Source organism: Sminthopsis crassicaudata, chromosome 3 (genome assembly GCF_048593235.1).
Source record: "Sminthopsis crassicaudata isolate SCR6 chromosome 3, ASM4859323v1, whole genome shotgun sequence".
NCBI classification, from domain to species: Eukaryota; Metazoa; Chordata; class Mammalia; order Dasyuromorphia; family Dasyuridae; genus Sminthopsis; species Sminthopsis crassicaudata.
This window is the reverse complement of record NC_133619.1, coordinates 500,560,880-500,588,349: the sequence shown is the minus strand read 5'-3', so window position 1 is coordinate 500,588,349 and position 27,470 is coordinate 500,560,880. Positions and strand designations below refer to the sequence as shown.

General features: G+C 39.8%; 1 protein-coding gene across 2 annotated transcripts in view; it reads left to right on the top strand.

The window, feature by feature from the left end:
- Positions 1–214: 214 nt before the first annotated feature.
- The window catches only part of DCPS (decapping enzyme, scavenger), a 47,439-nt gene continuing 20,183 nt past the window's right edge, over positions 215–27,470 (top strand). The window contains exons 1-2 of one of the 2 annotated variants that reach the window (XM_074303841.1): positions 215–451; positions 2,241–2,415. In XM_074303841.1, coding sequence (XP_074159942.1) covers positions 242–451; positions 2,241–2,415 — 385 coding nt within the window. In that variant the 5' untranslated portion in view covers positions 215–241. The remainder of the gene's footprint in view (positions 452–2,240; positions 2,416–27,470) is intronic. The other variant, XR_012488352.1, reaches the window with a different exon arrangement.

Genomic DNA, 27,470 nt, shown 5'->3' with positions numbered 1-27,470 from the left:
TGAGTGTAACGGGAGCAACGATTGAACATCAATTCCTAAATTCAACCCCCAGCCCTTAATGCACGGCACATTGGTAGATCACGTTTATGGGTACTGCCGGACTCGGAGATAGAGGATTTAGAACCCGCGGAATGCTGGGAATTGTAGTCCAAGAGCCGTTTCAGGAACTCCACATGAAACCGCGAAGAGGCTAAAGGCGCCATTTCTTGCAGCGCATGCGCACACCACAAAAGGAGGCAGCATGGAGGATCCATCTGTTCAACCCGGCAAGAGAAAACGCGAGGAGGAAGAAAAGAAGGAGGAATCCGACCTGGTTCCTGGACCAGGAGGAGATAAAGAGGCCGTTGGAAACGGAACCACTGCCTCCACCCGTTTTCCTTTCTCCGGCTTCCGAGTGCAGAAAGTGCTCAAAGAGTCCTCGCGGGATAAAATCATTTTCCTCCATGGGAAGGTACCATTCATCCCGCTGTTCGGGGGAGTGAGGCGGAAGGGCCTGCACCAAGTTGTCCACGCTTAGGTTGCGGGGAATGTACCATCATTGAATAAGGGAGACAGAATGTACCAAGTATTGGAAAAGGGAGACAGCATGTACCAAGTATTGAAAAAGGGAGACAAGATGTACCAACTGGGACTGGAAGAGGGCAAGTTATTGCATTTACTCAGCTTTAGACAGAGAACCCTGAGCAAGATGTATTCTTTCATTCGGTTGGTCACTCAGATTTAGTCCCCGGGAGATGTTCCTGGCGGACGCTGCTCTTGACTCTTTAATTTCTTCTACAACGCAAAGCAATTATAATAAATAATACTAATAGTAAGCGATAACAGTTGGCGTTTATAGTGCCTGCTGTGTGCCTAGCTCTTTATAATCCTTATCGCATTTGATCGTCACAAAACCCTAGAAGGGGCTCTCTTACCCCATTTTATAAATGGGTATACTGAGTCCAGCAGGCTCACCGCGCTCCAGCAGTTTTCTCACAAGCTTCTTGCGGGCAGGGACTGTCATTTTCTTCCTTTCGTGTTCCCCAGAGTTTAATAAATATTTATCGAATTAACCTGCAAAATAGGGATGATCCTTGTGCTACCTCCCTTGCAGAGTTGCTTTGAGAGTTGACTTTAAGGTATTTTAATAATAGTTAATAATAATTATTATTATCACTAAGGAAATCCTAATTGTGTGGGAAACGTGCCCCCCGGGAGCATCTCCTACCTTTTTAATATGGGAGGCAGAACAAATGTTTTTAATAATAATAATAGCCTCCATGTTATTTAGCTGTTTGAGGTTTGCGGAAGTGCTCCTTTGAGTCCCACTGTAACAGTGGGAGGTAGCTGCTGTTAATGTCCCCTTCTAGATGAGGAAACAGGTTCAGAGAGGTTAGCTGATTGGCTTGCCAAGGTCATGCTCCTAATAAGTGTCTGAGGCAAGATTTAAGCTTGTCTCCCTGCCTCCAGATCCAGCCGCTGTCACTGTCACCTCGCTGACTTTTATTGTTAATAAAATTATAACTAGTAATTGTATTAATAAATATAAGAGGACCTCACACAAAAGGGAGCTGAGAAGTCACTGGACACAATGTTTCAGATGCTAAAAGATCTAAGGTAAAAAATTGAAACAGTTTCTAATTTTAAGGAGCTCAGCAGGGAGACAGTGCTTGAGAAATTATAATCATTAGTCATTTTAGTTGGTAATTGTTAGTAATAGCAAAGAAGGTGCCTTAGTCCGAATGTCACGGCTCTGCGGCCTTGTAGTACCGGCTGCTCTCCATGGCAAGCCTTGCAGTCAGTACGCTTGGGCTTCTGTGGCTTTGGCGTATCTCAGGTCTTCAGTCTGAAATCCCTACTGAGGAGAGTCACCAAAGAGCCCTTTAATCCAGGGGCCAGCTCACTGTCCCTCAGACTGCTGGGAGGCCGGACTCTAGTAAAAACAAAAACACACGCTGTCTCCCCCCCTCAGCCCATTTGCCATAACCCAGCAGGCTGCATAAACGTCCTCAGGGCCCCCCCCTCCCCCCCCCCCCCCCCCCCCCCCCCCGGCCCCTAGTTTGAGAACCCCTGGTTTAATCTAATTGTGGGGACACTTAAATTCTAAATCTAGTTTCAGTACTCACTGATGTGGGAGATTGAACAAGTTTCTAAGTGACGGGAGAGTTCACAGAGGCCAGAAGGATCCTGTGAAGTCAGAAGGTGCTGGTTATCCCAGCTTTAATGAGTGCTCTGAGCTTCTCTGATTCTTCCTTTCACAGGTAAATGAGACTTCTGGGGATGGAGAAGGGGAGGATGCAGTGGTCATTCTGGAGAAGACTCCCTTCCAAGTGGACCAGGTGGCTCAGCTCCTGCTGGGGAGTCCTGAACTCCAGTTGCAGTTCTCCAATGACATCTACAGCACCTATAATCTGTTCCCACCAAGGCTGCTGAGCGGTGAGTGTGGGGGTAGAAAGGGCAGGAAGAATAACACTGGGAGGCTACATCGGCTAATTTGCAGGTTTCTAGTTTTCCAGGAGTATGCTAACTGGGGGAGTAGTCATAGGCTATGGAACACAATTGCCTGTGACACAATGAGGGGCAGGAATTGGCAGAATTTGAGATTTTCCCTATAGCATATTTTTCATTTCAAAGAATAATCATCCATCCATCTCTGCATTATTGTTGTGAGGTAAAAGCTTAACAATTTTCCTTTAACAGTTATATTCTAATTTCTTTTTAAATCACATGTGTAAATGCAATACATTCTTTGCAAGGCATTCTGTGGTTTTATTTCTTGCTTTTGGCTTGACTTTTGCTTACAGTTAGGCATAAAACACTGATTTACATTTATGAATCTTGCAACTGTCTTTTTGATTGATTCAGTCTTGGCCTCTTGATCAAAAAAGGTTTTTTTCTGCTTCTTTGAAAATGTCTTCAAATCCTTGATGTGCAACAAATACATTTGCAATAGAGAACACAAACACTTAGGTCCTTTATTTGAATAAATCTCAATTTATCTGTCTAAAAAATCTGAAATAATTGGCCATTGTGGATTTGCTTGTTTTGAAGTTGTCATTTTGTTAAATGTACCCCGTCAATTTACAAGGGTGGGATATAATCATAGCAAAAGGCACTGTGATGAGCTGTGAACCATCATACTTTCCAAACAAAAAGGCTCTTTTGGTCATGTTCTTACTCCTGTTTGGATTCTGCTACCATATACATTCCACGCACAAAATTATGGAATCCTCCTTTAAAGACTATTCCCATTTCATTTTTATATTCACCCCTATCCCTACAATTGTTTCTTTTTGATATTTTTTGGCAAACATATCAATTTTCCTGTTTTTAATTCATTTTTAGGGTGAATTACGTTAGTTTTTATAGTCTCTACTAGATGATTCTGGACTCTCCTCATCTCTTCTGAATAATTTCTGCTTTGTGCAGAACACTTATGTCATGCTGAAAGAAAGAACTTGTTTAGACTAAGCCAAAACCTCTGCCCTTATTAAGCTTAAAATCTGATGAGGAAATGGATATATCGGAAGAGAGGAGAAGACAATGAAAGTAGTAAGATTTGCTAGAAAGCTATTGGAGTAGTGGCAAGTGGCAAAAAAGGCCTTATACTAGGATGTTAGCATTGAGATTAGTTGAACACAGGATGAAAGCTGTAATATTCTTCTCTAAAATGTAATATTCTCTGTTGAGGTTTTCTTGGGGGTCTCTGGAGGCAGTCTTCCTTTCAGTTTAGTAATCACCACAAGTACAGACAAGGATTAAGGTCCAAATCCTTTATTGTCTCTTTCTAAGTCTTGCCTCCTTTCTTGGGGCCCAATTAGCTTTCTTATAGTTTAGATCCTTTATTATCTCCTTCCTGGGTCTGGGCAGCTTTCTGGAAAGCCTTTCAGTCTGGCCTTGGTTCCAAGAGTTTGAGCTCCGGTCTGTCTTCTCTGGCTTCTGAATCTCCCCAACTTCTAAGAGTTTGTGCTTCAATCTCCAGTCACAACAAAGGTGGAAGATGGAATGAATCTGTCTTACCTTGTCCTTTCTGTCCCTGAGAGCTTCTTGCTTATATGCTGTACACTGAGTACACACCAATCATTATATCACTGGGAAACTAGATTTAACCACTGTCTCCTCAATTCCACTTAGTATCTTGTTTCAAGTTTTGATTAAATCAATCATATTGAACCATGCTGAATTAGATAACTATAGTCTCTATCAATTCCACTAACTTAGTACCTTGTAAGAATCCTTTGTTTCAAGTTTAGAGTTCTGGACCATAACAGAAAGCTGTTGGAAAGGTAGATTCAACAGAGTTTGATAACTGATTAGATATAATAGGTGAGGGAAAAGAAAGAATCAAACATAAAAATATTTGTTGAATTGAATGACAGATGCCAAGACTTCCAGCATAGAAGACTGGTGAGTGGTGGTGCATTGACAGAAATTTTGATATAAACTTGGTTCTGTATTTATGAGTTTGAGATGGCAAAGGGATACCCAACTAAAAACTGTCTAAGTAGGTAGATGCTGGAACTCTGTCTTCCAGAAATCAGCTGAAGTCAGGATCACTAAACGTCTTTATTCTCACGTGCAATTGGCAATTAGTCTCACGTGCTTCATTATCCAAGTGCATTGCTCAGTTCTAGCCCTTTACAGGTAGAAATTTGGGTCTAGAGTTTAGAAAAAAGATCTGATATGAAGATACTAATTCAGGAGTTATCCACATAGGAGAGGTGGTATTTGAAATTGTGAAAGAGAATAATATTACCAAAGAATAGAGTATAAAAAGGCTATATTACTAGAGCATAACCTTGAGGAAAGAGGATATAGTGATATTACAGAGAAAGTTTAAAAGGATTAACCTAAAAGAGAAGGAAGGATAGTTCATCTTCTACCACCTGAGAGAATAGAATGAGTGATGATGCTGAGAATTTAGTGAATAGAAGAGAGGAGCTGAGATAACTAAGTTTAGATGTCTCATTCTTCTGAGGGAGATAGAAGCAAAATATTTTGCTTTAAATATTTTGAATAACCCTTTGACCCAGCATTGCTGCTATTGGGATTATATCCCAAAGAAATACTAAAGAGCGGAAAGGGACCTGTATGTGCCAAAATGTTTGTGGCAGCTCTTTTTGTAGTGGCCAGAAACTGGAAGTTGAATGGATGTCCATCAATTGGAGAATGGTTGGGTAAATTATGGTATATGAAGGTTATGGAATATTATTGCTCTGTAAGAAATGACCAGCAGGAGCAATACAGAGAGGCCTGGAGAGACTTAAATCAACTGATGCTGAGTGAAAAGAACAGAACCAGAAGATCACTGTACACTTTAACAACAATACTGTATGAGGATGTATTCTGATGGAGGTGGAAATCTTCAACATAAAGAAAAACCAACTCACTTCCAGTTGATCAATGATGGACAGAAATAACTACACCCAGAGAAGGAACACTGGGAAGTGAATGTAAATTGTTAGCACTAATATCTGTCTGCCCAGGTTGCATGTACCTTCAGAAGCTAATACTTAATGTGCAACAAGAAAATGGTATTTACACACATATATTGTATCTAGGTTATATTGTAACACATGTAAAATGTATGGGATTACCTGTCATCGGGGGGAGGGAGTGGAGGGAGGGAGAGGATAATTTGGAAAAATGAATTTAAAAAAAAAATATTTTGAATAAGTCTATCTACCCAGGTTACTTATACCTTCAGAATCCAATTCTTAACGTGCAACAAGAAAATTGGATTTACACACATATATTATATCTAGGTTATACTGTAACACATGTAAAATGTATGGGATTGCCTGTCATCTAGGGGAGGGAGTAGAGGTAGGGAGGGGAAAATTTGGAAAAATGAATACAAGGGATAATGTTATAAAAAAAATTTACTCATGCATATATGCTGTCAAAAATTTTATAATTATAAAATTAATTAAAAAAAAAAAAAGAAAAAAATATTTTGAGTAAGAGTACTATTGAAGGCCAAAGGAATTTGGAGAAGCTTTGGAATAGCTTCTTCCCTTCCCCTTCCCCCTTTCCCATTCAGCCCAAGTGATAGTTTACTTATTCTAAGCCTTATTGCCTTATACTCAATCGCTAAAATGTCTATATTCTCCACAAAAATCATAGAATATTAAGTGAAAGATAATTTGAAGGCTATCTATTCCAACTCATATTTTAATGGCAGTCCCCTTACTTCATCACCAACCAGTGGTTATCTAAGCTTTACTTCAAGCCTTTGGTGAGGGAAAACTCACAACTTCCCAGGGTACTTCATGCTACTTTTGTGTAACTCAAATTGTTTTGTTTTGTTCAGGAATGTAAAAATGTTTTTGTGGGTTTTTTATTCACTCACAATTCAGAATAAATTATCTTCAAGCTTGGTTAAAGATAACCTTAGCAAACCATGATGTATTTTATCACCTGAACCCAGTAATTGATGATTTTATATGATTTTCTTAAACATCAACCTTTATTTAACTCACTTTCTCCAACTGACTTCTCTGAAGTTAGAGACAAATACTGTTTTTTACTTGCATCATAGTTTCTAATAGTGGAAGACTATTCCAGAAAATTAGAACATGTTACCTCCCATGCTTCCACCCATCCCCCCTGTCAGGTTCCTTCTCATCTTGAGGAATTTCAATGAATTCAACTTCAACTTAACAGAGAGGCTGTACAAATCTTGCAGCTTACTCCTTTTTCAACCATATTCACATAATTTCCAAGCATGGCATCATAAGTGATCTCTGACGACCTTTTTTTTTTTTTTTGAGATTAGATCTTCCTATTTCTCCCAGTTCATACCCTACTGTTAATTAGCAGGAACTTTGACATGTCCCATTTCTGGGTTCACCCTTCCTTAGGGAGTTTAGTGATCTCCCTAACCCCAGGACTTACTATATTGGTTCCAGATTTAATGTAGTCACTCAGGCAGCTTTAACCCTATTGTAGCTCAACCTCTCCAACTTCCCCAAACTCATACATTTCATCAGGCTTCCCCTCTCACTAGCAAGAACTACAGAGTGTGTGCCACCATGTCTGACACTGAGGAGCTTTACCAGCTGAGTAATGAGAACAGCAGTCATTTTTAGTATTTTGTAAGTTATTTCAATGTCAGTTTTTTGTTGTTTTGTTTTGTTCTGAGGGGTGTTTTATGAGTTAATGATTCTCAGGCTGGAATGTACTGAAACCAGGTACTGCCAACTCTTAGAGCTCTGTCTTCAGTACTACCCTGTATGGCATTTAGTTCATCAGTAATTCAATCTTTCTTTTTCTTTCTTTCTTTCTTTCTTTCTTTCTTTCTTTCTTTCTTCCTTCCTTCCTTCCTTCCTTCCTTCCTTCCTTCCTTCCTTCCTTCCTTCCTTCCTTCCTTCCTTCCTTCCTTCCTTCCTTCCTTTCTTTCTTTTATTAATTTTATAATTATGACATTTTTTGACAGTACATATGCATAGGTAATTTTTTACAACTTTATCCCTTGTACTCCTTACTGTTCCGAATTTTCCCCTCCTTCCCTCCAACTCCTCCCCTAGATGGCAGGCATTCTCATACATATTAAATATCTTATAGTATATCCTAGGTACAATATATATGTGCAGAACCGAATTTTGTTGTTGTTGCAAAGAAAGAATTGGATTCGGAAGGTAAAAATAACCTTGGGAGAAAAACAAAAAATGCAAACAGTTTACACTCATTTCCCAGTGTTTTCTTCTCTGGGTGTAGATAATTCTGTCCATCATTCATCATTTGGAATTGGATTGGCTCTTCTCTATGTTGATTGGCTCTTCCATCAGAATACATCCTCATACAGTATCATTGTTGAAGTGTATAATGATCTCCTAGTTCTGCTCATTTCACTCAGCATCAGTTGATTTAAGTCTCTCCAAGCCTCTCTGTATTCATCCTGCTGGTCATTTCTTACAGAGCAATAATATTCCATCAAATTCATATACCATAGTTTACCCAACTATTCTCCAATTGATGGACATCCATTCATTTTCCAGTTTCTAGCCACTACAAAAAGAGCTGCCACAAACATTTTGGCACATACAGGTCCCTTTCCCTTCCTTAGTATTTCCTTGGGATATAAGTCCAGTAGTAGCACTGCTGGGTCAAAGGGTATGCACATTTTGATAACTTTTGGGGCATAATTCCAAGTTGCTCTCCATAATGGTTGGATTCTTTCACAACTCCACCAACAATGCATCAATGTCCCAGTTTTCCCACATCCCCTCCAACATTTATCATTATTTGTTCCTGTCATCTTAGCCAATCTGACAGGTGTGTAGTGGTATCTCAGAGTTGTCTTAATTTTCATTTCTCTGATCAGTAGTGATTTGGAACACTCTTTCATATGAGTGGATATAGTTTCAATTTCATCATCTGAAAATTATCTGTTCATATCCTTTGACAATCTTTCTTTTCATTAACTGATACATCATTTGTTTTATTTACCTTTATTACATCTGTTTTATCAGAAAGTTTATCAGCTGTTCATTTAACTTTTCTTTTTTATAGTCACTACTTGTAATCTCTAACAATTATTTCTTAAATCTACTTTTCACTTTAGGATTCTTTTATTTTTGCATTTCAAAAACATGACATCACCCTTTATCATAAAAATTTCTCCATCTTTTCTAGAATAATGACTGTCTTCAAGGTTCAGGGTCAGTCTTTCTTTTCCAAAAACCACACAGCCAACAGCTGTAGCAATGGTCAACGTCTTAAGCTGGGTTTTTTTCTTTTGTGATCAACAAGACCTTTTACCACAAGAAGTAGTGATCCAAATTTTAGCCTGTTCAAAACCAATGTACCAAGTGCTTCTCCTATAAGATATTCAGCAATTACTGACCAAGGGTTTATGGCAACATATGCAATTTCAAGATCAGGTACAGGAGATTGGATGTTAGAAACTTTTTTTTTTTAAAGAACCAAGGAACAATTTATACAATAAGAACAACATTATAAAGATAAACAGCTTTGAAAGAGTTAAGAATTTTGATCAATGTAATGTTTAAGCATGTCTCCAGGATATTTAAGGATGAAGCATGTTACTCTCTCTTCTCCATCACAAGTTTATTGGAATTTCCTTGAATCACCTCATTGCTGAAAAGAGCCATGTCCATCACTGTTGATCTTCACAAAACCTTGTTGCTGTGTATAATGTTCTGCTCATTTCACTCAGCATCAGTTCATGTAAGTCTCTTTAGGCTTTTCTGAAATGCCTGCTGACCATTTTTTATAGAACAATAATATTCCATTGCATTCATACACCATAACTTATTCAACTATTCCCCAATTGATAGGCATCCATTCAATTTTCAGTTCCTTCCACTACAAAAAAGGGCTGTTGAAACCCCTTTTAATAGGTATCTTGGAGCTCACATTTCCAATCTCTGGCTATATTAATAAAATATGGAAAGAGAGGATCTCTGTCTCTGTTAAACTTTATGACTTTCATTGTTTCTATCCTTTAATGTAATATTCTCCTTCATGCAACTTTTTTCATTTTACCATATATTATGTTGCCACTTTATTAGTGTCCATTTGCAGAAATCATAGCCTTCTGAATGATTTCTTCAGGGATTGTGATAGTAGATTGCTCCTTCAGCTCAGCAGTGATAGCATCAGTCCCAGTCTCACTCCTCTTCCAATTTCCCCCAGATTTGCCTCTTTGCTAATTTTGTAAGCCTTCCTTAGCAATGTCTGGGCAGGGGTAGGGTTTGCTCCCAGGCTCTTCATCGATTTCAACAGTGACATCCTGAAGTCATATTTTGGTATTGTTCTTCAGGTCTTTCACTTTTCCTACAGTCTCTCCATTTTTTGTTATTTTGAATCTCCCCCAACCCTGTTCAGTGAATCGCAGTTGACTCCTTTGGCCTCATAGTAACAGAAACAGCATCTACTAAGATTGACACCTTAGAACATTAGGACTCCAAATTTGACATCTTTAACATAAACACAAGTCAGATGGAGGAACAGTGATTGTCCTGGACCCTGGTTCTAGCTGATGAAAAAATGGGAACAGCTAAAGCATTTTTGCAGGAGGTAGAGATTGTGGATAGGGAGGGGGCCAAGCAGGTGCTCAAAGCATGTCATGAGTAACGAGAGAGGGGCTGACAACTCTAATTGTTAAGCCTGTCTTTTCTCATATATAACCAAACTCTTCCTCTTTGCTACATCTACCTTTTGGTTCTAATTCTGCTTTCCTGGACTGCAGTACAAGTCTATTCCCTTTTCTTTATGCCAGCCTTTGATGACCACAATCATGTCTTCCCTAAGCCTTCTCTTCCTAGGCTAAATGCTAAATTTTCTCCCATCAGTCCTTATGTAGTATGGCCCAAGTTAGATTTGGAGATTCCCAGACTGCACAGTGGGGGTGGAAGTTTTTACTAAAGGGATACACAACATCTAATATATGATGTAATACTGATGGTAAGTACAATATGATAGAATCTTATGACTGGAAGCAGGATTTAAAATAGATAATGAACAGAATAATAAACAAAATGTTATTTAGATTATTTTATATATACATATCATTTTAGTGTACCATATTTTTCCAGAAAAACTTTTTAAAATTTATGATAAATTTGACTAACATGAACTTTTCTTTTTTTTTAATTAAATTTTTTTATTATAGCTTTTTATTTACAAAACACATGCATGGGTGATTTTTTTAGCACCGACCCTTGCAAGATCTTCTGTTCCAACTTTTCTCCTCCTTCCTCCCATCCCCTCCCCTAGGTGGCAGGTAGTCCCATACATGTTAAATAGTAACATGAACTTTTCATATACAAATACAAATAGAAAAAAATTGTATATGAAACCATAAATCTCTTACAATTTTTAAAAAATAATACATGACATATAACACATTGGTATCAATTCTGCCCCTTCTGAATCTCCTAATGCCCGCTTAATTAGATGAGCATTGTGAGTACCACTCAGTACAATTTCAGTTGCTTTCTTTGGCGTGAGTTCCCCTGAGGATGACTCCGTGGGTTCCTTTTTTCCTTGTGAGGTGTCTTTTTGAGATGACCTGCCACAAAGAGGAAATTGTTTGTCCCTCAGGTGTTCACACACACAGCACCCAGCTAGGGCTGGTGTTAGGCTCAGGACCTTTAAGAACTTGGAAAGGACTGCAGAATTTGTCTCCAATTCCCTGTGATGAGGGGAGGTGACACGACCCATTTTTAAGATCCTTTCGGGCTTGTATATCTCCCCTTGTGTGGCCTTCTACAATGAATTGCGCAGAAAAAGTATTTGGTAAAAATGCTGAATGAAGAATCCCTGATCCTCAAACCCTGATTTAGTTCTGGACAAGTCAAAGAACAGCCACGAGGTGGCGGTGTCACCTCGCCACTCAGGCCAGGCCCGGCCAGAGCTGGGATAGGCAAATCCCTTCTTGGAGCAGGATGGGAGGCCACAATCCCTTTCCTTTGAGTCACCCTCTATGGCTTTCCACAGGATCTCCTCATATCTCTCTCCTTGTTCCTGCCCCTTAAAAACTGTTTTAAAAACTATATTTCAGTCTAAAATTAGTTTCTTTTGTCACCCCATGTGTTTTGTTTTATGCATTTAAAAACATTCTGAGAAAGGGTCTGTAAGCTTCATTTCTGGATATATAACTTACGGATTCCTTTCATAACTAACTGCCTTTTCTTTTTATCACTTAATTAACAGGTGTTTATTAAGCATCTACTCTGTGCCCTGGCATTGTGCTGGATGGTAGGTAGGGACACAAAACCACTGTGTCTGTTAGGGAACTCATCTGCCCTCAAGAGTTCTCTCTCACCTCCAGAGATCGCTTCCATTACCATGTTTCTCCTTGTCTCAGGGCACTCCCAGCTCCTTGGCCTGCTGCTGCATTTTTCCCTCAACTATTCTCGGATGCCCTTTGTTAGGGAACTAAACTGTTGCAGCTCAGAGATTCTTAAAGGTCATCTAATTCAACCTTTTTCTTTTGCAGATCTTCCAGTTAAATAACTTGTTCAAGGATGCATAAGAAATTAGTGGTAGAGTGAGCCTAAGTCTTAGGCTTCCTGACTCACAGTCTAGTGCCTTCTCTGCATTGTTATTCTTGAGGCGAGATTGTGGTAGAAACCTTTGTGGTTTGATAGCTGATGGCTCATCTTGGTGTTCTCTCCAACTAACCAGAATAGGTCAGATATTCTAATATCAGATATTAGAATATTTCCCTTAGGCCGCCCCCCCTTATCTAATTGCATTACTCAGATACTCTTGAATCTCCCATTAGCTGAGCCTAATTTGTGAAATTTTAATGACCCCTTACCTGGGGAGGAGATATTTCTGAGAAAGGAAGGGGAGGGAGTTAACTTAGGAACCAGGATTGCTTTCTGGAAAGGTCAATTGTTTCCCTGGTTATAAAACAGGGGAATGGAATCTCTAGTTCAGTAGGAGGTAGGAATTTATGATTGAAGAGAATGGGGGAGAGCTATCCAAGGTAGGGAGGAGAGAGGGGAACCAGGTTTTGGGAACTATATCCTAATAGGCTTCCAAGAAACTTTGGGACTTTAGCCTCAGGCCAGTATTGTCCTCCCTAATTTTATAATGGAGAAACTCATTCTTCTAAGAATGGAGGAATGCCCAGAAAGAATCAACAGAGTAGCTACTGAGGGCTTATATGGAAGCCTTGTTTGAAATTACTCTTAGTGAGAGTTTTCAGTTCAGGTTTTTTCTTTGGGGGTTTTGAGTTTTACTTCACTTCTGTTTATGTTGAGCATGCCTTCCTCTGTGTGTTTTGAACAGTTATCTTCATTAGAACTTTTTTTTTTCCTCTCTCTCTCTGGGGAAATTGTAATTGAGAACATTAAGGAGGAAGATTGGTGCAGCTGTGGTGGCTACACAAAACTGTCATGCCAGGGTGACTTTGGCCCTGGTCGCAATTGTACAATGTAACTGAGTTCTCCAGCAGCTGGAGAGGAGGACTGGGTACCAGGCACCCCAGGCTCACTCCATCACAGGCCAGCACAGGGCTTTGGCAATGTCCCATCGTATCCTGGGTCTCCTCTTTAGCTCTTTTCTGCAGCTGAGCAGAGGACAGTAGTCATTAGAGTGAGGACAGTAGTTAAAGTTACTAATGAGCAGAAATAGTCTTGGCTAGATCTCTTCTAAAGAGAAGTCACTTCCTGCCTCTAGATCTTAGCTGCTTCTTCTATATGAGTATATAACTAACTTCTCTATAACAATACACTAGATCATCTCTGAGTCCCTTCCTAACAGTTTAAGAATCTAGGGCTGTGTAGTCAGCAGTGTGGCTTTACTCATTCTAAATCAGTAGAGAGGAATGTAGCTTTGAGCAAGCTTCGATTGAGCAAAACCCCACTGTGGCCTGGGTTAGATCAGAGTAGAATGTTGCTGAGACTTGAAAGGAAGATTTCTGTTCCATGCTGTGCTTCTTTCTGTATCTCTAGTACTTAATATAGTATCTGGCAAATAGTAGCTACTTAGTAAATACTTATCAACCAACTTACTGAATGACCATCCTTTGGCTTTGAAACTGGTGTAGTAACAAAAAAAAAAAAAAAAAAAAAGTAGTGGCCTGGACCCTGTGTTTGATTTGGTCTCTGCTACTCATGGGATTGTGAGCAAGTTACCTACTCTCTGCAGGCGTATTTCCTTGTTTGTATAATGAGAAGGTATGATTGGTTGATTTCTAAGGTGCTTGCCAGTTCTAGAGCCTTAAATTTTCTTTTATTGAAGCCATAGAGTATTCCTCTTTAGAGAGAGATCAGTTGACATTTAAAAGAGAGTTGAGGGCTTTCCAGATGTGTTCTCTCTATAGCACTGTCAGTAGAAGGCCAGATTGATCAGCTCTTGCATGCCAGACCCAGCTAGAAAGTTTTGTGTTCTGAGCAGCCAGAGTTTTTGTGGCATGAAAACCCGAAGCCTTGCTTTCTGCAAAGATGACCTACATTTCTTGGGATATTTCAGGATCTCCTCAAACTTCCCTATTAAATGCATGCGTGTGACTAGCAGTCATGTGGAGCACATTAGTCAGGAAACAAAAAGTTATTGAATATTTTCTGTGTATAAGTACTAAATCACACTGTTATAGCCCTCAAGAAACTTACTTAGGTGCTAAGTGGAGGAAGAAGACATACACATATGAAAAGTTAAATGATCTAAGGTAGTATATCACTTATTCTATCTGTAGGCATTTATGTGTTTATTTACAGACACCTTCTATGTGCTTAGCACTGTGCTAGACACTTGGGATACAAATACAAAGAATGAAAGGATCCCAACTTAAATTCTCTGGAGAGAGATAACACGTACAAATATATATACAGAATAAAGGTAGAATCAGTGCATAGTAGTTTAGGAGAACGGGGCACTAACCATTGGAGACATGAGGAAAAGTTTCAAGTACTCTCGGAAGTAAGAAACATGAGCTTGGATAGACTTTGGGAGATAATGGAGGATAGAAGGGACTGGTGCTATGGTCCCTGGGGTTACACAGAGTTGTCTATGACTGAAGAACAACAAATGAAGAGCTGAATTGTAATAAATGTAAGGGATTCCACAAGGCAGAGGTGACAAAAGAATGTATCCCAGGCATGAGGGACTGTCAGGGCAAAGCCATAGAGACCAAAGTGGGGGTGTAGATGATAGCAAAGAGGCTGGTTTGGCTAGCCTGTAGAATGTAGAAAAAAGGGAATGATGTATAATGAAGCAGGAAAGGTAAGTTGTGACCAGACTGTGAAGGACTTTATGTTTGACTCTAAAGTTGGTAGGGAAACATTAGACTTTATTGAAATGACATGGTCTGACCTGCTAAGACAAATCACTTTGGCAGGTATAAAGAGTGAATTGGAATAAGAAAAGACTTGAGGCAAGAAGAGCAGTTAGGAGCTGTTAAATTGTTGGTCTTAGCAAGAAGTAAGAGAACCTGAACTAAGTTGATAACTATGTGAATAAAGCAAAGGAGATAGATACATGGAATGTTGGAGACAACAATGGCAAGTTTTGGCAATGGGGTGGATCTATATGAAGTGAGGGAGAGTAAGTAAAGGGGTTGTGGACCCAGGACCTTGGGAGCATAATGATGGTCTGGACAGAAATAAGAAATTTCAGAAAACAAGGGGATCTGAAGGGAATGAGTTCTACATTAGACATATGCTTGAGATGTCTATGGGATAATTATGATATAGGAATGGAATTCAGGAAAGAGAGGCTGGATATATAAATCTATCAGTTATTTTTCCTCTTGGATACTGGATTAGCTGTCCTTGAGCTCAGTTACAAGAGTAGCACTCTTAGAGACTCAAGAGAGCTGATGTGCTCATGAAATGAGAAAGTAAAGGGAGATGGTGGATAAAGAACCAACCAAGGAATCTGAGAAGGAATGGTCAAACAGGTAGGAAGACAACCTCTATGATGTTATTGTGCATATTCCTTCCAATAATTCTGATCCCAATCCGTCAGTTTCTTCCCAACTGTTCAGACTCTTGTCTCTCCCTTCCCATAAGCTCTCTGCAGGAGTCCACTTGACATGTCAGGGTCTTTTTCCTTGCTCTTTTCCAGCATTAAGAGTCTACCAGTAAAGTGCACAACCTGTCCATCAAATGTTATCTCTTGCTGTTGCCATCTGATCAGCCCATCTTTTTTTTCCACTCATACACTTCTTTGATGACACCTTTTGTTCTTGTCCTCCTTTATCTGACTATTTTGATGTGCTGAGCCTGCTCACAAAGGCCTTCTCTGAGAGCCCCATTGTGGTGTGGAGCTGGCACCAGGTTCTTGCAGGCAAAGCACATGTCCAGGTGGGTTCTATACCCTGCAGGAAAGCTCAATCCCAGCGGTGGACCAAGTTTGCTTTCTGAGCCAACCTAGCTAACTTCAGAGAAACTCACCAGTTGGCTAGGCGCAAGTATAGATTCTTTGGCCACAGCAACCCGTAGAACAAAGGAAACTTGTTATCACATGTCAGATGAATAGTGTGGATAATGAGGGCTGCAGGAGATCAAAGGGAGCTGGGGAGCCCTGGGAGCCACAGCAGGAGGTGGAATGTAAAGCAGGGCTTGGGGGGAAGATTTGGATGAAGGAGCTTTCTGGGAAAAGGGACATGAACACATTTCCCATGGCCCACTGAGTAGAGTTAGGTTTGTTTTCTGTGTGGACAGAAGTTTGGTGTCCACTCAGGATTTTAAGTGGGGCTCCCGGAGATGGCACAGGAGGAGGGAGGAATAAGAGGAAGGGCAGATGTTCTGGCATCTCTTTATGCCTTTTCCCCTCCCAATGCTCTTAAAGGCATCAGGCTCCTTTCTTTCCCCTTTTGTGTACTTCAAACCTCTTGATGCCAAAGTATTAACATTTTTTGGAGGATTTGGAAGGAGGCCAAGGCAGCATGAGTTAGAGCAGATTGAGTTTCAGGTAAACTTGAAGGGCTACTCCCCACCACAAGCCACTGTGGGACCTTTGCTATGTCCTATCTCCCTTGGGCTTCCTTAGAGCAGAGTCCAAGAATGGTTAATCAGAAAGATAACCTTCTTTTGATCCCAATCTATGAAATGTAGCTAGGATACTTATAGTACTTACCTCACACGGTGATTGATGGCATAGAGAATGTTAAACACTCCAGACCTAAACAGGTTATATTTACCTTAGCTCTCATCATTGTTGGATAGTCCTCTTTTTCTTTCATTTAAATTTTTATTTTTTGTTATTCTGAAGCTCATAAACCTCAAAAAACATGAGCATTCATATATATGCAAAACAGAAAATGATTCTCCATGATACATAATTTGCACTTTGAAAAAGAATATAATAAATTTCATTAGTTTCTTTAAAAAGATGATCATGTGTAGTGGCCAGAAACTGGAAAATGAATGGATGCCCATCATTTGGAAAATGGCTAAATAAATTATGGTATATGAATGTTATGTTCTATAAGAAATGACCAGCAGGATGATTTCAGAAAGGCCTGGAGAGAGTTACATGAACTGATGCTGAGTGAAATGAGCAGGACCAGGGATCATTATATACTTCAACAACAATACTGTATGATGATCAATTCTGATGGACGTGGCCCTCTGCAGCAATGAGAGAAACCAAATCAGTTCCAATAGAGCAGTAATGAACTGAACCAGCTACACCCAGAGAGAGAACTATGGGAACTGAGTATGAACCACAATATAGCATTCTCACTCTTTGTTATTGTTTGCTTGCATTTTGTTTTCCTTCTCTCTCTTTTTTTTTTTCTTTCTAGATTCGATTTTTCTTGTGCAGCAAGATAACTGTATAAATGTGTGTGTGTGTGTGTGTGTGTGTGTGTGTGTGTGTGTATATGCATGTGTATTGGATTTAACATATACTTGAACATATATTGGACTACCTGCAAGCGGGGAGTGGGGGTTGGGGAGGGAGGGAGGAAGAAAAGTTGGAACAGAAAGTTTTGCAGGGGTCAGTGTTGAAAATTTACCCATGCATATGTTTTGTAAATAAAAAGATATTTTTAAAAAATGATGACCATGTCTTTGCCCAGGACCTCAGAGAGAAGATACCTCAAGAGCTATACTGACTGTTTCACGTTCTTTTTTGTTTTCCCTCCCTCTCCTGCCTGGACCTACTTACTCTCCCCACTTTAGGACTTGTAACAGTCTCTTAGTGTACTTCTATGGAGCTCAAGATCCTCTTTCCATTCTCTTTTGAAAGCCTTATCATCTGTGGAGGCCAGGCTTCCTAGATTCTACTGAAAAAGCAGCAATGCTTCAGGCTACTGTATGCTCCCTCAACCAGCAAAACCAGCGAGCTCGCCTTCTGAGGTAGAAGCCCTTAGTGGGGCCAAGACCCAAGTCTTGGTGGGCAGCGCCAGGGCCCTTGTCAGCAGAAAAGTTCCGCTTACTCAGAGGACCTGAGAGCTAGGCTTGGGCTGGAACCAGATTGCCCACAGTGGTAGCTTATTCCATTTCTTCATTTGGCTCTGTCTGTAAATTCCAGCCTGTGGTAGCCTGCTCCCTTTGCTTCCTCCCAGATTAGTGGTTAGCTTCCTGAAAGCCTTCTTGTGGTGCTACTTTAAGTTTTAGTTGATGCTGAATTCCTTCCCCCCCTTTTATTTTTAAATGAAGTGACTTGTTTAGGGTAACACAGCTACTAAGTGTCTGAGACCATATTTGAATTCAGGTCCTCCTGACTCCAGGACCAGTGCTATATCCACTGCACCACTTAGCTGCCTCTGAATCCCTTTTTGAGAGTAATATCCTGTGTCTTTTCTCAGTCTCCCCTTTCTCCCTATTGACCCAGCCCACTCCTAGACATACAGGAAACTTTTTCATTGTTTTTCATTGAGACTTGGTGTCTATGTTCTTAATTAACATGAAATAAAGAAATGATGAGAGAAATCCTTAAGGGGAGAGGCTACTTTTTTTTTTTTTTTTTTTTTTTTTTTTTTAATAACTAGGAAGTATCAAATGTCATGCTTCATGTTCAGGTAGGGCATTTACTCTCTCTTAGAATAAACTTTTTCTTTGTTTAAAATTATGAATCAGAATTCAGTAGTGTGTGTGTTTCTATACTTTGATAAGAGTCAGCTATCCTGATTCTCACATTTTGCTGAGTGATACAGATGCTGTAGTTATCCTACAATATAACTTTTCCCATCCTCAAAGTCTGTTTCCTTCCCTCCCCCTCTCCCCCATTCCTCTCAAACTATCATTGAGAGTATAGATTGAAGCCACTTTCCTCGGCCTCTTCTGGTTAGGGCTGGGTTGTGAGGGCTGTGCTTAGGATAGCAGAATTTGATTTTTGAACCAGGAGATCCATTTAACTCCCTAACATTTTGTCAATTAGCCAACTGTGGCTGGTGACTAAGGAGGGGAAGAGTCTGAATTGGCCCTCTTTACCATAGTCTTCAGAAAGACTGGAAGAAGTAGAGGAACTGGGGTCCTAATAAAGGAATCTGGGCAGACCCAAGACCTTGCTAAAACCAGGCCTCTGCCTCAGAGAGCAGCCTTAATCTCTAGTGGTACCAGGTAATTAGTGGTTTGGGGATATGCTTTTGAGACTTCCAGCAACTGAACCACACCCTTTGGCCCAATTGATCCTCTCTTTGGAGGTATGTCTGCATTTTCCCTGAGAGGGTGGAGGAATAATTTTGTAATTCTTGGGCTCCTGCCCCCCAGTTATTAACCCATCTAGAGACTGCTACTCTGTTCCTAACTTCTAGACCTATCTCTTACTCTTTACCTTAAGTTGAGGATGATGGAGAGTGTTGACTAGCAAGAGAAAAGCTCCAGAATACAAATTCTTAACCTGGAGTCTGTGAATTTGGTTTTCAAAAAGATATATTTTTTTAATTGCTCATTTGTAATTGTATTTGTAAACTTGTGTAGTTTAGTTTAGACATTCTGAAAGCATTATGTTGAGAAGGGGTCCACTAAAGGGGAATCCAACTCAAAGAAAGTTAAGAACTTCTGGCCTAGGAAGTGAACACGTCTCTCTCACCTGCTTCTGCTCTGTTGGCTCTTAATGTACAAGGCATCTCTGACTGTGGGCCTGAATTCATGGCCAACCAAGCCTATTTATGTGTCTCTTTACAGATCTATCTTTCTTTGTTTTGAGAAAAAGTCTTCATTCCCAGATTATGCATTTCTATTGTTTCTCCCTTCTCTTCTGGGCCTAGCACATCTGGGTCAGATAAATGGAAACTGGCTTATTGTAATGAAGGGAGAGCAAAAACCGCAGCCTGAGCCATTGAAATGACCTCATGCAGTAAAAGTCGTTAGGGACCACTGGAAAACAGTCTTGTTTGAACATGTGTATGGGAAGGAGAGCAGACTGTCTGTGGTTTGCATTTTCGTGTTTCATTTGCAGTGGCGTTTTCCTGGGGATTTGGGTAATCTTGGTTTGGCAAGGAGAAGGAGAAGCATCTGCTCTTCTCTTTCCTCTAGTCAGCTCCCACCTGCAGCTCTGTCCCTTGCCTTCTGCCTCTGAAAACAGCTAGTCCTGGGTGCCATAACTGCAAAAAGAGGAAGGACAAAGGGTTGATGGACAGCCATTCTTGGTGGAGCCAAAAGGCAGGCAGCATTGACACGAGTTGTCAAAAGGAACATGTGTATGTCAGAGAAAGGGTGTGTTTCAGGCCAACAGCAAGACTTCTTGTACTTTACTTGTCCTAGGCTAGTCTGAATTTTTTGGGTATCCAGTTGGTCTCATTCATTGTTCAGGGCTGGATGTAATCCTAGTATTTAGCATCATGATTTTTTTAAGGTCTCTTTTTTTTCTTGTGGTTTTCCCCTTTTGACTAATAAAATGATTGTACAAGTATAACATTTTGCTGTTTTGAGTGGGGAGGTAAGGAAAGGAGGGAGAAAAAATTTGGAATTTAAAATCTTGCAAAAATGAATGTTGAAAATTATCTTTACACATAATTGGAAAAATAAAAATACTATTGAGGGGGGAAAATCTTATTCTCCTAAATCTTAGAAGTTAGAGATATCTCTCTAGCAATTTTGTCTTGCAATTGAAGATAATTCTTTAGAGTTGTTTCTAAATCAGTTGTTGAAATCCTTCAAGTGTAAGAATGTGACCCTTGGGCTACCATTTTGTATATAAATGTTGCCTTTGATATGTAGATATGAACATTTTATCTGATTGTTTTAGTGGAATTTGGATTGGACTCTACACTTTAGGCTAGAAAAAGAATGGTCTTAAATTAGCAAATGGAACCCAGAGTTGATTTCTTTATTGCCGGGAGCATTTCTCTGCTCTGAGATAAGAACTGCTATCTGGGGCAGCTAGGAGTCACAGTAGATCGAGCACTAGCTCTGAAGTCGGGAGGACCTGAGTTCAGCTACTTAACACTTCCTAGCTGTGTGACTCACTTAGCCCCAATTGCCAAAGAACTGCTTGGGGGGGGGGGGGTGGTTTGGGACTTAATACCTTGCCAGACTTAGACTGCTACTCTTAGAGAAACTAAAGGTTCCAAATCTGAGCCAACCTTTAGCAAGGAGAATTCATAGAATTGTAAAGCTGTAAGGGATCCTAGAAGCTATCCTGTCTAACTCTCATTTTACAGATAATTAAACTGAGGTACAGGTAGTTAAGTGATTTGCCCCATATCACACAAGTAGAGAGAGCCGGAGACAAGGCTTAAACTCAGGTTTTCTCAGAGTCTGGCATGGTATCTTAATGGAGAGTCTTCTGTATTTAAGAAACATTTATCTGGCATCTGTGTAGTACTTTTTACTAAGCTCATCACTTATTGGTCTGGTAATATCGAATCTGGATCCTCTTGAAACTTAGTGGGAACTTGGATCTTAAGTGAGTTCCCAGTTCCCCTTACAAGTTGGCTGTCATTGGATGACTCCAAATAGTCTGGATATAGTCAAGTGATTGGTTCTCAGCTTTTTCGAGTAAGTGATTATTATTTCTAGTTTTGTTTCTCCTTCACTTTTATGACCTCAATGTGGATGTTGACAAGAGTCTCCTAATAGTTTCTGATTATTATTTCTGCCATAATGTTTCCTGCCTTGGTTTAGAAAGGGCCTTCCCACCTCTCCTGGGTTATTGGAAGAACCTTGCAAATAGTCTCTCAGTCTCAAGTCTTTCCTCATTCCAATCTATCCTTTCTACAAACTGCTTTTCCTTAAACCTGAGTCAGACATGTCAACCCCCTCTTCCCTTCTTGCTGGAGTACATCAAAAATATTAGGGTACTGGAGAGTGGGTCATGGTATTGTCTCAAAGAACTCAGGCCCTAACCGTCTCAAGCAAGGGTGTTTATTTGGGCATTTACTTGGAGTAAGGGGTGGCAGACCCTGTGAGCCTCCCTAAGAGAGAAGGGCTATTCCAGCAGGGTGAGGCTAGGGATTATGTGAAGAAGGATAAGAAAGAAAGAACTGGAGAATTGGGCAATCTCAGATGTTTAACCAACTTCTGATAAGGGAGGGAGTGGGGGAATGGGTATTCCTGTGATTAGATATATCTCAGATAGAATATGCATGGAAAAAAAAGTCCTTTTGTTCTAGAGAGAAAGAGAGCCTGGGTGTTGTAACTGAATATGCAAGGTAAAAGTCCCATTGCTAGTTAGGATATTAGAGCTAGGGCAGCAAATTAGATTTCATCACTCATAATCAGTAAAACCCCAGGGTTTTAAGGATTACATTTTCTGGTTCCTTCCTGTCTTTACATATTTCTAACCTCCCCCCCCTCCCCATGGACTTAGTTATCTGGGATGGAACTCTCTATCTCATCTTATCTCTACCTTTGTTCTGGAGGTCCTTTATACCTATAATTCTCTCCCTTCTCTTGGCTTCCTGGCCTTCATCAAGACTCAGCACATGAACTTTCCTGGTCCTTTTCCCAATTCTTCTGCCTTAACTCTCAAATTAGCCTTTATTTATTTGTAGGATGAAACTAGGTAGGGGAAGGAGGACATCTGTTTAGATAAATTCCCTTGTCTTTAGTAACATGAATATAATTAGTTTAATTTTCAAGGAAGAGGGTACCTTTCAAATCACCTAATCCAATTCTTAACTTGTAAAGATATTTAAGCTAAGGCCTAGAGAGTTGAAGTGGCTCACCTGGAGTCTTCACTGTCTTAGAAGCCACTCTCTCCTCAATTCCTGGCATCCATCTCGAAGCTGATGAAGGACCTCCTTCTTGGGGTTTGTCCTTTGTTCTTGAAGAAGACATCACATCTCAAGAAGGATGACTGAACTTTCAGGTGAATTGGGAAAAAGTGAGGCAGAGTTATGCTAAGTCATCAGCCTCACTCTTCTCCAGAGTCATTGTAGTCTGATAGCTCAGGAGCGACTTCCTCATCACTTGTTTTTTTAATCTTTCTTGATATCTATACACATTTGTTACTGTTGACTACTCTGTCCTTCTGAATGTTTTCTATTTTCTTGGTTTTAGAAACATATTTTTCCTAGTTTTTTTACTTTTCCAATTATTATTTCTCTGCCTCCTTTGTTCATGTCCATTTCTTGGTGCTTTTTCTTTACAACCAATCTCATTTAATTCCAGGGCTTTAACCATTATCTCTGTGCTGATGCTTCTATATCTGTATCTCCAACCCTGATTTCCATATAACTGTCTTTCTCTAGCACATCTCTACCTGGATGTCCCACTAATACTGTAAAATCAATGTGCCCAAAACTAAGCTTATTATTCCTCTAACTTTTTATTTCTGTCCAGTATTGTCACTATTTACTTAATCTCTTCTGTTGGAAACCTTGATGTTCCCTTGAACCCTTCCCTATATCTTATCTCTCACATCTAAGGTACCTTAGATTCCTGTACCTAATTCCCTCCCTTCCTTCCTCCCTTCCTTCCTTCCTTCCTTCCTTCCTTCCTTCCTTCCTTCCTTCCTGCCTGCCTGCCTTCTTGCCTTCCTTTCTTCCTTCCTTCCTTCCTTCCTTCCTTCCTTCCTTCCTTCCTTCCTTCTTCCTTCCTTCCTTCCTTCTTTCCTTCCTTCCTTCCTTCCTTCCTTCCTTCCTTCCTTCCTTCCTTCCTTCCTTCCTTCCTTCCTGCCTGCCTGCCTTCTTGCCTTCCTTTCTTCCTTCCTTCCTTCCTTCCTTCCTTCCTTCCTTCCTTCCTTCCTTCCTTCCTTCCTTCCTTCCTTCCTTCCTTCCTTCCTTCCTTCCTTCCTTCCTTCCTTCCTTCCTTCCTTCCTTCCTTCCTTCCTTCCTTCCTTCCTTCTTTCTTTCCTTCCATTTTTAAAATCTCTTCTTTCAGGAACCTCATCTTCTAATTAGGAAGACCACACATAATAAAGGACTCAGCTTCAGGGCAACTGGAAACATCCATTTGACTTTATTTTTTTCTTTTCTTTTCTTTTCTTTCTTTTTTTCTTTTTTTTTTTTTTTTTTTTTTTGGGCTGAGGCAATTGGGGTTAAGTGACTTGCCCAGGGTCACACAGCTAGGAAATGTTAAGTGCCTGAGGCTGAATTTGAACTGAGGTCCTCCTGACTTCAGGGCTGGTGCTCTATCCACTGCACCACCTAGCTGCCCCAACTTTATTATTTTTTTAATGTATTTATTTAAAACTTAAATACAAAATAAAAAAAGAAAAAAAAAAACCATTGTCATGTAGTTAGCAGAACATGAGAGGATTAAAAATATGAAATAATAAATTTCCATATTAAGAAATTATATATAATAAATACAATGTACATTGTATTCAGGACTCTTCATACTTTCTTTAATTCTTTGTAGGTTTTCTTTAGTTCTCTGCTCTGTTCTTTTTACTTTATCTTTTCCCCCCTTTCTTCCACTATCTCCCCCAAGAAGACTACAGATAAGCATATATATTTGTGTGTGTGTGTGTGTGTGTGTATATATATATATGTGTGTGTGTGTGTATATGTGTGTGCACATGTATGTATATATATGCATACATAAATATATACATATATAAAATATATGCGTATATATACACACATGCATATAAAATACATATAGATATACATAGTTATCTGTATTCACATACATATATACATTCATGTATATCTGTGTAAGGTTATACTATGCATGTTTACCCTCAGTTTTTCTACAGGTTTCTTTATAGTTTCCCACATGTGCAAAATTTTTTGTGGCAGCCCGTTGTATAGTGGCAAGAAACTGGAAACTGAGTGGATGCCCATCAGTTAGAGAATGGCTAAATAAATTATGGTATATGAATGTTATGGGATATTCTCTACATCACCTTCCTAAGCCCAAGTCTTTTCATAATGTTCTGAATCTACCAACTCATAATTTGCTGCTGCACAGCAATATTCCAACATTATGCTATCTAGTTATTTTAAATAGTCTAAAACAGCATTGATCAGGAAGGCTGACATACAGTGTAGTTTCCCTGTTTTTGTCTTTTGATTAAATCTATTTTAACTTTGTCTGAGATCAGTGATTATTTGCTTTTTTTCCCTAATAAATTTTATTCCTGATTATTATTATATTTGTGTGTATCTATTAATTTCCTATCCTTGCTGACTCTTCTACTTCTATCTGCTGTCTTGCCTTGCTATTACTTAACCTACCCACCTCCAAAGATTGCTTGCTTATCTTCTCTTTACCCCTTTATCCCATTCCCACTAATCTTCACACCCTTCTATACCTCATTTTATTTTATTCTCTCCCTCAATTTATTTCTTCACAAATTTAGAAAACTTTAATACTTTTTCATATGACCTGATTACTCTTTTTACCTTTTTTCTTTCCTACATAATTTTGCTTTTTAGAATCACATCTTACTCAGTTCTACCCCAATCTTCCTTTCAAATTATCCAATTACTAATTTCCACATTTAAAGTATAAACAGTTTGTCATTACTGAGTCCTTTGAAATTAATCTTTGATGTTTATCTAGTATTTCTCTTGTATCTTATATGTCAGCTTTTTCATTAAGTTCAGATCTTTCTGCAACAAAATCCTGGAATTTCTGACAATTTATTGAATGTACATTTTTTTTTAAATTCAGAATTATGTTTAACTTTGCTGGGTATCCCACTTGACGTTAGGGAGCAGTGACAAAGCAAGTAGTTCTTGACAAGTGACTTTTGGTCTTTGAAAGTTGAAGTACACATTTCTAGTCATATGAAAAAGGTGCTCTAAATCACTATTGATCAGAGAAATGCAAATTAAGACAACTCTGAGATACCATTACACACCTGTCAGATTGGCTAAGATGACAGGAAACGATAATGACAAATGTTGGAGGGGCTGTGGGAAAATTGGAACATTGATACATTGTTGGTGGAGTTGTGAAAGAATCCAACCATTCTGGAGAGCAATTTGGAACTGTGCTCAAAAAGTTATCAAACTGTGCATACTTTTTGATCCTGCAGTGTTTCCACAGGGTTTGTATTCCAAAGAGATTATAAAGAAGGGAAAGGGACCTGTGTGTGCCAAAATGTTTGTGGCAGCCCTCTTTGTGGTGGCCAGAAACTGGAAACTAAGTGGATGCCCATCAATTGGAGAATGGCTGAATAAATTGTGGTATATGAATATTATGGAATATTATTGTTCTGTAAGATATGACCAGCAGGATGGATACAGAGAGGCTTGGAGAGACTTACATGAACTGATGCTGAGTGAAATGAGCAGAACCAGGAGATCATTGTACATAGCAACAAGAAGACTATAAGATGATCAACTCTGATGCACGTGGCTCTTTCCAACAATGAGATGATTCAGGTGATAAAGAGAGTCATCTGCACCCAGAGTGAGGGCTGTGGGAAGTAAATACATCCAATTCTTTATATGACATCTCTCCAGATATTTGGTCTTTCTCTCCCAAGTCTCATTTTCAAGCCAATACCCCCAGTTTCTTTGGTAGATTCTCATTTCTTATCCCCTCACCAACATGTTTATCTTCCTCTGGACATGTTTTGGTATGACAATGGCCTTCCAAGAATATGGCGGCTAAAACAAGACACTGTCCTAGATGTGGTCTGACCAGGGAAGAGGATAATAGATTCTGGACAAAATTCTGGACATTTTGTTTTTAAGTAAATGATTAAAAACTCTAGAACCAGGAATTAAAAAAAAAAAATTCCCTTTCCTGAAACTGAAAGCCCTACAGAATGGTGATGGGAAATCAACAGGAAGCTGAGATGTAGTCATCAGGAGTTAGTTAAAGAGTTTGCTTTCCCTGGAGCCATTATCCAGTTCAATTTCCCACTCAGGAAGGGCCAAAGTTGCCAAACTCTGGGAGGAGAATGAAGGTACCAGTCATAAAAGTGCCTTTATTTGCAGAAGCCAAGGCAGCTAAGCTAGCTGTGACTGATGCAACCTTGTAATCTTCTTCCCTCCTGCACTATCAGGGTCTGTTTCACCCCTGACTTCTCACACATATACTTGCAATTCCATTACCAAAGACATACATCCAGAGGCTTTATTGAGAGTCATGGTTCCTCCTTATTTCTCCCCCATTTCCAGGCTCCTCGTGGGGTGGAATTTGTCAATCTTTATTCTAATAAACTACAGGGCCTCCCTCTTTTCTTGTTTCCCCAGTCTCTGTGCCTGGTCTCCCTAGCACCTCATTATGTCACCAGCTGTTTATGTTTCTCCCAAAGTAGTTAGAGCTGTTTATGTTCCTTCTCTAGGGCTGTTTGTGGGAAGAAAGATATGGGGAAGGGGTTGCTGCCTGAAGTTAAGGAAATTTGGATGTTCCCTTCAAGAATGTACTAGTAAAGGAGGAATGGATATTTGAGGCTGTTCATCCTAAGAAAAGCAATGTAAAACTGGAATTGGGCTAATCTGCCCTTAGGGTAGAGTTAGGAGCTAAAGAGTCACCAGATATCACCCTTTCAGAACAGAAATCTTGCCAGCTCGTTCATCCTAAAGCAGACTATGCCCAGGATTAGAATCCATGTATCCAAGCCTCATCAGCTGACTTAAGTGCCGGGACAGAGCTGCCAAGAGTCAAGTTTTCAGTGGGCACTGGTTACAGACCCACTGTCCTGCCTGGAGTTTGGGGTAATGTGCTTCTGGCACCCAGACGAATACCCCAAGTGCAGTTTGGGCGCCA